This window comes from Dermacentor albipictus, chromosome 1 (genome assembly GCF_038994185.2).
Source record: "Dermacentor albipictus isolate Rhodes 1998 colony chromosome 1, USDA_Dalb.pri_finalv2, whole genome shotgun sequence".
In the NCBI taxonomy this organism is placed as follows: domain Eukaryota; kingdom Metazoa; phylum Arthropoda; class Arachnida; order Ixodida; family Ixodidae; genus Dermacentor; species Dermacentor albipictus.
Genome location: NC_091821.1, coordinates 278,367,816 through 278,380,792, shown reverse-complemented (window position 1 = coordinate 278,380,792; position 12,977 = coordinate 278,367,816). Strand labels below are relative to the sequence as shown.

At 50.9% G+C, this 12,977-nt stretch overlaps 1 protein-coding gene across 5 annotated transcripts in view; it reads left to right on the top strand.

Moving 5' to 3' along the window:
• The window catches only part of LOC135920263 (nucleolysin TIAR-like), a 260,801-nt gene extending 253,685 nt beyond the window's left edge, over window positions 1–7,116 (top strand). For all 5 annotated transcript variants that reach the window (XM_065454431.1, XM_065454432.1, XM_065454430.1 and 2 more), the window contains one exon: window positions 5,877–7,116. In XM_065454431.1, the coding sequence (XP_065310503.1) occupies window positions 5,877–6,015 (139 nt within the window). In that variant the 3' untranslated portion in view covers window positions 6,016–7,116. The remainder of the gene's footprint in view (window positions 1–5,876) is intronic.
• The last annotated feature ends 5,861 nt before the right edge of the window (window positions 7,117–12,977 follow it).

Genomic DNA, 12,977 nt, shown 5'->3' with positions numbered 1-12,977 from the left:
GGCGTCGCGCAACGCTTAGCAAAGAATACCGGCTCATTTCACGCAGTAACGATGTGATCGGCGCCCTGCACCTGACAGTAGAACGTTTCCCGACAATGCGGCCAGCGCGCGCCGCCGTAGCAGACGACGCCGTTCAAGATCCCGCCCCTCGAGCACCTGCGCGAGCTGCTGCCGCCGCCTGACTCAAGCGCTCGCCGCATCGCGATGCAATGCGCTTCGAGTTTTCCCCTAAATGTGAAACAGACTGTACACCGGCCTTCGAAGGAAATGTCCACGCGCACACACGCACGCACACACCGCGCGCGGCACGAAACGTGCCCAAGCACGCGCAGTGCAGGAGGCAATCAAGGCGGTGCGAACGAGAGGTGGGAGAGGGGTACCACCCGCTAATAGAATTTTGCTTCGCATGCGGCGCTCTCGGTGCCGTTCTTGTCCATAGTGAAACCATTTTGTGAAGGGCCCCTTTAAAGAGAGTGCGAGCTGCAGTAGCCGTGAGACGCCGTGATGTCGGCAACCGCGTCGGCCGGGCCCACATGCGTGACTGAATAGTATTAGCGGCCTTATTTCGGCGATGGGGAAATGCGAGAACGCTCGTGTACTTGGCAGTACCCGAGGTCGTCAAAATTAATTACGGCGGTAAAACTCCGCATTGTTTTCGTAAGGTAGACGGGAAGCTGCGCCTCGGACATCCACGCGAGTTACTAGCGCTGTCGTGAACATCATATTGCGAATAATTTGTATGACACAGTTAGCGAGCTATAGGTGCACTAAAGCGAAATATCAAGCTAAATTGATAGATTGATGCTCGAGAACGTCAAAGGCGTTCATATTACTGAGAGCAAAGCTTTAGTAAGCGAGATGTTGAGATAAGTGTAGGACACGATTTGAGACTCCAAGGGGCTCATCTAACGCCTCGTTGCGTTCAAGACCGAAGAATGGTCCACATGGGAGGGAAAAAAAACTAATCGACGCGGTTTTTCTGGCGTTTCGCTTGTTGCGGTCCCCGTCGAGTCGCGGTGTGGGGCGACATCGGATAGAAGTTCCCATTGCCTGAATGATGACATTCTTGAGGCCAACGTTTTAACCAGAGCGTTCTAGATTTAGTATGCTGGCATCGCCAGGCAAGAAATGCGGGTGCTGTGCTGTTGGCTCCGTCTACCCTCAGTTTTGCATTTTACGCGAAGAGGTCATAGCGCCATTTTTCTTGCCGACGGTAGTAGAGGGCGGTGGTGACGTATGCGGCGTAACGCCGCGTCGCCAGTGGCGGGCGATTTGAATATCGCCAGAGGAACGCGACCCCATTTGAAAGCGTTTGGCACGAAATAAGCGCTGCGAGGTTTCTGAAAGGGTATTCAACAGTGCGCGTGTGCCTTTAGTGTCCCTTTAATATCGGGGTCCTAAAACGTGCATGCACTATGCTGCATACATTTCCCACAGGACGGATGCAGTTGTCGCGGTAAGTGGCGTGCACTCGTCGTTTAGGTCTGACATTTGTGCAAAGCTCGTCAGTATGAGCCAACAAGTGCGCGGGTAATAGACAGGTTTTTCCGGTATTCGGGCGGACGGGGGCGGCCTGCCCGGACAAGCTCCAATGACGGCTCGGTGCTCTCGCCGGCTGCTGTGTGGTGCGTCGATGGCTTGGAAGCTGCGTTAAGTAAGTTCCAGTGCCATAGTAGCGGCTGTTAGACGTGCCGATTTTTCAGCGTTGGCATGCTTCCACTAAAGGTGCATATAAAAAAAGATCGCGTCTGTATGCATCCAGTATATCACTGAGAGAAAATCTTATGCATAGCTTCCCGTACTTGAGTGGATGTTGTCTTAGTTCATCAACTTCCCGTATATTTCGGCCTGCGCCGTGGCATGCTTTAGCCGGCACGCCTGCCATTAGGCTGTCATCCCCGAGTTTTCAGGTGTTTCTGCCACACACAACACTTAGTACGGCGAGTGGTGGCAACAGTCCCGTGAAATTATTAAGGTCGCTTATTTTAATGCCCAAACAGCGCTCTATTATTGCCGCGGCTAGTATAGCGATGGCGGTCTACACTCGTGGAAATGTGCTTATCTTTACTCGTTTAAAAGCGCGCCGGACACGTTTTGACAGAAGGGACGCGTTCGTTTCTCGACCGCCGTACGGTGCGAATATTCGGTGCCAACACCGTCGGTATTCCAGAAGCGCTCGTGGTTTTCAAGTAGGTGATGCGAATGAATCGCCAAGGGACGGGAGAGCACGGTTGAATGCATTGGCGCCGCCCCTGTGTACGGGCTAATTAACGAAAATTTACTGATTAGCTAATTGGTTACATTACCTTATCGCAATTTACGAATTGTAGCCGGATAGTTTGCAAGAGCGAGTGAGCAACGACTTCATTAAACAGGGACACTAAAGGTTACTATTAAGTCAACGTGGACTGTTGAAATATCATCACAGAAACCTCGAAACGCTTGTTTCGTGCCAAGGAGAGACTTATTTTAAGAGAAAATGCGTTCTGAAGCGTCCGCGTACCTCTAGCGCAGTTCAAATCGCCCGCCCTCCGATCGAGGAGAACTGACATCATGGTCTCATAGTGACGTTGCGCCATCGGTGACTAGAACGGCGTCCGCAGACGGCGCTACGGCTTTTCTGCGCAAAACGCAAACGCGCGGCCAGAAACAGAGCCAAGACAGAGCCGACAGCAGAGCGAAAGCGGGAGTATGGTGGCTAGCGGAAGGAGAAACTAATTACGTCCCACATTACGTCCCAGGGCACACGGAAAGTCCGTTTTCGTTAAACTATAGGCTGCGGCGAGCTCGCAGCGTGGTCGGCGTGGTCTGTGAGAAGTGACGAGCCTTTTCGCACTCGCAACAGGGCATAAAAAAGTGCGAATCGACGCAAAACTCGGCTTGGAAACGTGCTTCGCCACAGCCGATCCAGATGTCGTTTCCCGCACCGCCACCAGGGCCGCTACTATACCTCAAGCTCCAGCGCAAGACGCCCATAAGCTGGTACTTCATTCTATGACGCAAACTTCGACGCTTGTCGCAATGGACCCTGACACCGACAGATTGGCTCGCGATGGTGGGCTCAACTTCAGCGATTTGAGCACCGACGAGCGCGACCTGCTGCTGAGGGCTCGCACTGCCGGCGTCGTTGCGTACTACGACGGCGGCCTCGACACCGGCTCTCCGGAGCGGGAAAGCAACGAGGGCTTCCCACGACATCACATGGACGTGGCATTCTCCCTGCTTGTTCCAAATGAAAGTTTCGCGAGCCAGCAGAACCCTCACAGCACGACGCGATAACGAAAGTACTGAAACTCCAAAGCGTGCGCGGCGCAGAGTCGAGCGCGCAAAATCGAGCGAAAACGAAACCTTTCGAACACCCATATTACTGAAGGGTAACGTCAAAATGTTATTTTTTCTTAGAATCGAATAGACGTAGACAAGCAGCATTTTTTCCCGTCTTATAATCGAATGAAATGATATTTTTAATACGAGTGGTTGAGTATTAGTAACACAAATTATGAGGAGACCTTTCGTCATCGGGCTAGTACCGGAATGTCGCTGGGGGGTCTCAAATCGTGTCATGCATTTACCTCAATTTCTCGGTTACTAAAGCTCTGTTCGCGAATAAATTGACGCCTTAGACGTTCTAGAACATTGCTCTACCACTTTAACTTGAGTTTCTGGTAACCTTTAGTGTCCCTTTAAACGTAGGGGAGGCTAAGCTACGTAGGCTGTGATTCTCGATCTCGGCCAGTTGTGGGGGCCTCCCATTCCTCGGTGGGGGGTGGCGAAACGAAAGCAGCGGGCGGAGGACTCCTCCGGGAGGGTTTGCAAGACGTATCGCTTGAATTTCCAGGATTAAGCTAGTTTCGAGCTACTTTCCAGAGTGTGGGACTAAACACGTGGGCGTTCCAATTACTTTTGTGTTTTTTACGGCGAGTTTGATGGCGCATATCTGTAAACTGGGCCGCTATTTTGTAGCGATGCCTTATTCTATGCTATTCTTATCATCCACCACGCAGCGCCGCCTGATCCCGTTGATAATGTGGGCCGACCGTCGCTCTGACCACTGGCCAAGCGCGAAAAGCCGGAAAAGGCATCGCTACAAAATACCGGCCCCAGGTGTCATTCTAGAAATTCATTTGAAGTGGATACGCCTAGTAAGCGCACTGGCTTGGTAAATTTAAACACGTGCCCAGGGTGTCTACCAACCGGGAAAACAGGGAAAACCGGGAATTCTCAGGGATTTTGAGTAGTCTGGAAAAAGTCAGGGAAAACTCAGGGAATTTGGGCCTCTATCAGGGAAAATTAGCGGCAATTTTATTGAAAGGGTCGAAAGTCGCGGTAATGCTGGCTCGAGTAGCAGACAGGAATCGTAATGAATCGTCTTTGACGCCCTGTCGTTGGCAGGAGGAGTTGCCAGTGTACAGTCAACGAGCGACTTTCCGGATTCCCGATAATTTGGACGGCTTCGCGGCGCCACCTCGTACCCCATAGTGTCAACGTATCAGAACGTGTGAAATTTCCGACGCAAGAACTCTTTGCCGTCCGATTTTCCGCCTCGAACCGGCACTCTCGCACGCAGATCCGCTGGCACCCGTTGCCACCACTGCGGCAACGCTAGGCCTAGCTGCTTCGACGTTCGCTATGAAGCTTCTTGCCATTGGGTGCCGACCTTTTTTTGAAAGAATTCGCTGCTGTCAGCAATGGCACGGACTCCACCTTTGTGGTCCTCGCAATTGGCTTAGAAACTTGGAAAACACGGTGCGTTGCATAATGCCGGTTCGTGAAAGCTTCGCCTCTGTACAGAAATGTTACTCTGTAAAGCTTACGGAAAAGTATTGCAGTGAAGCATAACAAGCGTGGGAAGGGGCTATTGCCACGGAATACAGTATGTATATCTTAATTATACACGCGGGCACCCGGCATTTCCTGTCACAGTACGAGCACAGGTATGCCTAATATGTGTACCGACAGGCCTTCAGAGCGTTCTCGAACGTGCCTGTGGCGGTTTGGGCCCCTAAGGGCAGTAAATGATACGCATTTATTTTTTTCCAGCTGGCCGATTTTTCGGACGTTTTCGCGGCCCCTAGGGAGCTCGAAAAATCGGTCGTGGACTGTGCAACTGATCAAGATGCTTCAAATGGTCCTTGGGGCGAACGAGTGGCGGAAGGCGGTCAAGAACAGAAGTGACCTACGCATTGAGGAATAAACGAGAAAGGAAGCTTGTTGCCGCCGTTTTGAAAGAGCTTGAGCTCAAAAATTAAAGTTTTGGCTGATGCCGAGATGCAGGTGTCCCTCATACAAACCAAAATACACTCTTTGAAGCAGTGCAACACAACACTCGGGCGTCGTGCGCGGGTTGAGAGTATGTCAGGACTGTTGAGGTTGACTTACGAGCTGTTGAGAGAGAATCTCAATAGTGACAGAGTTCAGGCCTCATCCCACTGAGGTTGCTATCAGTTGATAGAAATAGTTCATATTAGAAAATATTTGCCTTTGTATGCATCTCCTTTTTATTCGTATTTGATAATGTCCGACCCTATTTGCAATTGTTTTCGAAGACACTTTATTTGCTGTGCATTTTACTAACCCCTGCCTTCTATTCTCTTATTGAATAACATAAAACACTGCTCCTTAGTATTCAAATTGGATTAAGTTGCTTTTTTTTTTCATGTGCTTACTAGAGAGTGGCAGCATCAGGCGATATGGTATCAGCACGTGTTGATATAAAACATAGTTCTGCATCACTCAGGGAAATTTGCAATGGCACTCAGGGAAAACCTGGAAAACTCAGGGAATTTGGAAATGTCAACTTGGTAGACACCCTGCGTGATAAATGCAACGTATGGGCATTGTTTTCGCCTAAACAGTGCTTTGTTCTTTTTTCGCAGGAGCGTGGGCATGCAGATGGCGTGGCAGGGTCTGCCCGGCCAGCCGCAAGTGGCGGCCGCGCAGACGCCCATGGCGCAGGGCCTGCAGCAACCGGGCATGATCGGCGCCTACCCTATGCAACAGTACCAGGCCCAGTAGAGGGAAGGGAGGCAGCCACTCGCGCCCACCGAAGAAGACCACGCACATCGCTCCGCCCGTTCATTTGTTGTGTGTCTGTTCTGTTCTATCCTGTTGCGTGTTCTCGGGCTGTGGCACCGGCTGCGCGCCCGTTAGTTCCCCCCCCCCTTTTTTTTGGAACTATGTGGTCGGCGGGAAGATTGCAGGGCGAGGGGAACTATACATATATATATACATAAATAAAAGAGGACACAAGCTATACATACACCTGATATATATATATATAAATATATATATACATAAAAATATATATATATATATATCATAAAGCGATGAAGAAGAGGGGTATCAAAATCTGCCGCCGGTCCCCTTACCGTTTCCTGTAGCTGCGTAGTAGATGCGAGTCATTAATGTGTGGATGGGGTAGACATGTTTGGAATTGTAGTTTACGAACAGCGTCAAATGTTAGCACGCTCGTTTGGCACATTTTGTTATTGTTGTTTAAGTTTAGATCGCCGGAGATGCGGGGCAGTTGTGTGTCTCGGCCCGTTTGTGTGTGTGTGTGCGTGCTTGGGTGGGTGCGCCGGCGGGAGGTGCTCCCTCTGGCGTGGCCCGGGTCTCTTGCGGCGGTGCCCTTTCAGTGTGCGCGAGGTTCCTTTTAACGGTGTGCATGTGGTGTGCCTGTCGGCGAACTGCTGTGGCGCTCGTGCTCAAGTTTTCCCCCTCTGTGGAGTGGAGGGCGCCTCTCGGTGCTGTGCCCGTGGTTGCTTAGGTGTGGGCGGGGTAGGGAACGACTCCACCCGGGCGCTGAAGAGCCGGGCGGAAAGACTGGTGCCGTGTGTGTGTGTGTGGTGGTGCGCGCGCCCCCGTGTCGCTGTTTTCTCCCGGGGTTGTCTCCGAACAAGGCCGTGAACCTTGATCCCTGTACATAGTCACCTCTAGACGCCCTTGGTGCTGCTGCTGCCGCCGCCGCCGGGCCCCTCGCCTTGCACAATAACGCCCCTAGTGCGAGGTCTCTTGACGCCCACGAGGGTTGGGGGGCGGCCTGTGCGCGTTCCCAGGCGTCCCGTGGTTTCGCTGCAGCGAAAAATAAAGGAGCTGTGCAAGCTAGATTTCTATAAACGATTCTGTCTGTTCATTGCGACGTTGCCAGCGGTTTCTTCAAATTGATGTGAAGGCAGCAAAACAGCGCGATTCAATGGGAACTGGCATCGTTCGGCTACCAGGGGAATGGTTTGTGTAAACCATTAATAAACCATTGTAAACCATGGAATACCAACTAGCCCGTACCCAAACCTTTCTTCAGAATGGTTTGTGTAAACCTGTGGCTTTGCTGCGCCTTCTGTCTTTACGCAATCGCATTTCCTAAATCCATAAAGCAATAAGTCTGGATACACGTAATCATTATCCTTGCAATGTATGCTCCTCATTACAGTTCGAAAGTGATCGATATGCAATGCCGCTTGAAGTCGTAGGACCAAGTTTCGTGGAAACCGATTCTCATGCTGGCTCCCATAGAGTCGAAGCTGACACGGGAACTGCACAAGCCTTCATTTTTCTGGGAAACTTCTACTTGCCCACCTGCCCCGCGTGCGTACGGTCTCGTCCACTCTTAAGGCCCGTTCACACTACACGAAATATCCGGCGAGCGAAGCGGATTCGGCCGCTTTTGACGCCGAGGAGTGCGGAAAGCGGCGCGGGGAAGGTAATCGGTCCAGGACCCATTTTTGCTGCTTTCGCCGCCGCCGGAAGTTGCCTTTTGGCGTCACAACCCGTCTAATCTCGACATGGCAGCCAGCATGTCTGAGCGACCGGCTTTCTCCGTGGAAACGGCGCAATACAAGCAGACGCAACAAAAGCCCGCGAACGAGAGGCACACACGTGAACCCTCGTCTCGTTCGCGAAGTCGCGAAACCAAAAAAGAAACTGCCGCGAAATCTCGCTGTCGTCGCGGAAAGGCTTGAAGCGGCTGCGGATCCGCCGATGCACGCGTCAACAGATGAGAACACGCTCTCTTATTTCCGGCGAGCGAATTCGCTTCGCTCGCCGAATTTTTGTAGTAGTGTGAACGGGCCTTTAGGGTGAACACGGCTCACCGTGGACGCGCTCCGCGGGGCGCCAGTGCGTCCGGCGCGGCGGCGCATCGAAGCGAAGCGGCGCAGGCGCGCACGGACCCAGGGGAGGTGCCTCGCGTCGTCTGCTACAGCGCTGCAGCGCGTCGCCTCTTGCTTTGCTGTACACTTCGCTAGACCCAGTTGACTGAGTGCCCGAGGCGGCATTGCGTGAGGGCGCACGTCATTAACTGGAGCATTTTCCAGCTGGTTCCGTCTACAGCTTGTGAACAGCCTGCTTAATAATTATACATAAACAGAAGCAAGCTTCTCACCACATAAGTCACTTAGCAGGCTTTTTATAAGTGATGAGGGTAAAAATACCGTCATTTTTTTGCGCACTTTTTAGGCTGGGTGGGGCGTAGAAGCGACGCTTGATAGTCGTGTCAGGGACGTCACCCAGCCTGAGGCTGTTCTTAATTTCTCGAACGGTGGCGGTCGGGTTTGCAGCAGCCTCCGCAACAATGGTTACTCTTTGCCGTGCTTTACGGGGAGCATCCGCAATTCTTCCATCCTTCTTGTTAGCCTGGACGATTCTATTTACAGTTTTCAGTGGCCTTTTTGTCATCTCCGATATAACACGTTGACAATAGTTTTGTAGGCACAGATCTACAATGCGTCGTCTTTCTTTTTCCAGTACCCGCGACATGGCTAGTTTCCAAAGCGCACCGGGGAAATGAAATCCTGCACTGTTACAGCGTTTTTATCGCCGAAGTGCCATGGCAACCAGCAACCGAACAAAATGCAATTCATCATGCAAGTCAACGGAAATACGTTTAATGGAAACGCCTCTGGTGTCTTTCGATTTGGCGAGTCATCCCAGAGTCTAACTCCCGAGTGGCCAGTCACTCAGTTGAGTAGTCGTTGGCTGCACTGCATCATCATATTAAGGTAGGATGGGGTAGCATGACCTACGCAAAAAAAAAAGGGGGGGGGGCGCTCAGCGGTTGATCGGGCTGACGCCCATGGCCAGTTAAAAAGTAGACTGGCCTTAACACAGCAATCTGGCTTGGGCCGGGCTTAGCGTTTACAAACGGCGAGTCCGGTTGCCGACCACCGGCATGCTGTGGGCAGACGACACCATGCCGGCCTCATGACCGTCGGTTTAAATGTCGTGGCCGCCTTCGTCCAACACACGGACCGGCCACTTCCCCACGACGGCAACAGCATCGCTTGTCCGCAGCAAGGGTTCCTGTGCCGTATTTATATTTGGGTTTTACCCACTCAGCATAGCCCACCCCCGCCTACCCCCTAAAAAAAGAAATAAATTCCTCCTAATCAGATGCACATCGTGTGGCGAGGTTGCCACACTAAATCACATGCTATGGGAGTGTCGGGACCTAACAAACAAGTCGGGCAGTGCCGACCCCTCCGTCTCTTCCACCGCCAGCCTCCAGTCACGCTGGATGACCGCACTGCTCAGCTCTGACCTGACAGAACAACTCTGGGCCGTCCAGCGAGCCGAGGAAGCCGCTTCGAGACAAGGTCTCGGAACCGCGTCCGCGGCGGGTGCCCAGACCCACTAAAAGACGCCGGACTCAAATCTTGCTGATTTGAAATTAAAGTTTACGCTCTCTCGCCTCCTAATCTCCGAATTTATCCGATGCCCACCTCTATGGCGTAACTCCATGTGTCGCTTGGGGACGTATACCGCACAATTAGCAAATTATTATATGCTAGTGAGAATATGCATATGGCCCATTCTGAGGATGTACTGAAATGAAATAGAAGCGAATAACGACTTAATTACCCGGCAAAACGTAATTTAAGCTGGAAAACAGACATGTAGATTATAGATTTTCCACTTTAATTACCTTTTTGAAACGGATGGAAACAGCATTCGCATTCGGCGTGCATTGATTCCAAGGAGAAAAGAAAACGTCGGCGCCGTATGTTTTACTTCACCTAATCAATGTAATCAAATAATTGACCCGACGATTCCTCAAAATGAGAATGCGACATCTTGCGTCAGGTAGCCGTCAGAGGACCGGCACCGCTTCGGTGATTTTACACAAGCTGCGACAGCAAAAATGAATTTAGTTTTTTTATAGGATGCAGAAAGATAAAAGGGGGCAGTAAAATCGCCGCTAAATCAGTTGCTATGCCGGGGAGAGCACTTTCCTACATCGCGTAAAGCGCTCCATGCTCTCCTACCAGCGACATTAACGCGTCAATAAGAGAGTGCGAAGCAGCTGAGATCATTTCTTAGTTGTCGAAGTAATAGTATTGCCCTCCTCAATGGTAAAATCCATGGCAAACATGATGATGCGTGATTGAACAATCGCTCTCTAACTTTCTGCGAAATTTATGGTGGGTATCGGTCGTTTTCTTAAGACAATTAAGCACATTCGTTCTAGCATCAAGACATGCGCGTAACGGCGCGCTAGGCTCATCACATGACTCCAACCAAGAGCGCGCCCAATAGGTTTCTCGGTATGCACCACACCAAGTGCTGTGAGAGTAAAGTAAGAGGGCTCCAGCGTAATAAAGAGCGCGAAAAAATTACTCTTTTTACCCTCATCACATATAAAAAACATGCTAAGTGACTTATGTGGTGAGAAGCTTGCTTCTGTTTATGTATATTGATTAAGCAGGCTGTTCACAAGCTTTAGACGGAACCAGCTGGAAAATGATGGTTAGCGAAGTGCGCCTTCCTGCAATGCCGCCTCGGGCACTCAGTCACCTAGGTCTAGCGAAGTGAACAGCAAAGCAAGAGGCGACGCGCTCCAGCGCTGTAGCAGACGACGCGAGGCACCTCCCCTGGGTCCGTGTGCGTCTGCGCCGCTTCGCTTAGATGCGCCGCCGCGCCAGACGCACTGGCGCCCCGCGGAGCACGGCCACGGTGTGCCGTGTTCACCGTAAAGGGCAAGATATAGTCCGGCGTTCTCGGCGCGCCAGGCCGCGGCAGGCGAAGTCGGATACGCTGCGCTAGCGACGCCAGGGGTGCAAGAAATTTGCTTCCTCTAGAGTTACTGTATATGCTACCGCAGGTAGCAGAGTTGCGCGTCTGTTTTATCACGCCGCTAGCGCCCCTATTGGCAGAGCGTCATCACGTGGTAGTCAAGCAACCGTGCATTGCGGAGAAGCAGATGCCCGGGCCAATTTTTGTATTTCCCGACGCCGCCGCTGCAGCGAACTGGATTGATACAAGTTATCGCCAGTCAAATTCAAAGCGAATCCGGCCGATCTTGGCGTTCGCTGTTCGCGTGCGCGCTAGCTGCGGAGAAACAACGCAACGTGCGCAGCGCATCTCACAGTTGGTTCATCGCAGTGTCCGCGCAGTCCCATCGGAATGATATAATGACCAGGTGCTCTGCTCCCGTCTGCACGAATCGCTCTGAAAGCGGAAAAGCTTTTTATTCGATCCCATTCAAACCCATGCACCACACTGCTTTCACAGAACTGTCATAAAAGAGTCAGCTCACATTTTCAGGATAATGCACTGCTCTGGTTGCTGTTTCTGAACATAAAAGAGGTTACACAACTAAGTAGATATTTCATCTACTACTGCTTATGTGAAGCAGGATGCAAGAGGAATTAATGTCGTTATTTACCATACGGTAAGGGCCTTTACTGTGTTTTGCATTATTACCCATATTGTAGCTATGTCAATCCTGTGAGAGAAAAAGTTTCACTACACTCCCACAGAAGGTTACTTTTCGGACCCCTGCAGTGAAAAGGCACATAATGAAGTGGCACTTGAAGGTGTGACTGATATCCAGTGCCTGCTAGTAGGTGGGTACGCTTCTACAGCAAATTTATTGGGGTACGTACCAGAGTCGAAATACTGATGGTTGGTCATTTATTCACCAGTAATATTTAAGACTGCCTACACGTTGAGAGCTTTGGCACATAAGCAGGTATGCCTATTGCAAAACCCAGTATCCGGTGTCCAGTGCAGCGCCGGATTATGGGCCCAGTGCCGCGCGCTGGATGCTGGGGTGCTGGGCAGGCGTGGCGTACTGGGAGGCACTGGGTACTGGTGCGAAAAACAGCTCTAACGCGTTAAATACGCGGTGACTGGACACCGTATATATATTTTTTGAGAACAGAAAAAAACAGAGAGCATTTTGGCGCATTAAAAAAAAAAAAAGAAGCTCCGACCGGGATTCGAACGTCGGACCTGCAAATCCCAAGCACAGTACTTTACCACTACGCCACGCCCGAATTTTTTTTTCTTTATTGCCAACTTGGCACAATACAGTGAAAAACACCATCATAACATCACATTAAAAATGCTAGCTTGTGTCTGGCTAGCATAAGTGGGTAAAAAACGCTTTACGGTCAGGAGTTCGTCCAGATAAACACACCAATCTGGCTTTTCTTCCTTCTGTTTGTACACATCTCGTAAATATGCGATGCTTTCGTTGAAGTTGTCCCGGGCTGACCTCGCGTTGACGTCCGCATTACGCACTGACATTCTGGTTTTCCAAACACTGTGCATTACTAGAATCATTAGCATATCGTACGGCACACCTTCGCTTTCGACGGGAAGAAATCGAATGCCGTAGGGTGTAAGCGGCAGTTCCTTTTTCAGGGTTCTTTGCAAGATGTCCCATAAGAATACGGCATCCCAACAATCGAGAAACATGTGCTCGATTGTTTCAGGCCTTTTGCATATTACACAGTCAACCGACCATGGTACCAACAACCCTTTTTCCTTTAGCCACGGTATTGTAGAAAGTGTGCCACTATGGAGCATGAAAAAGAAAGTTTTGACTGACGATCGGATAGTCATACTTTTAACCCTTTTTAACACATTGCTGCCTGGCCCAGGATTGTACATCCTTCGATACAAGGGAACAGGCATCATCACATCAATTAGATCTTTGTAGAGGCGTTTTCTCTTGACCTCGCTGAGATATTCCATTG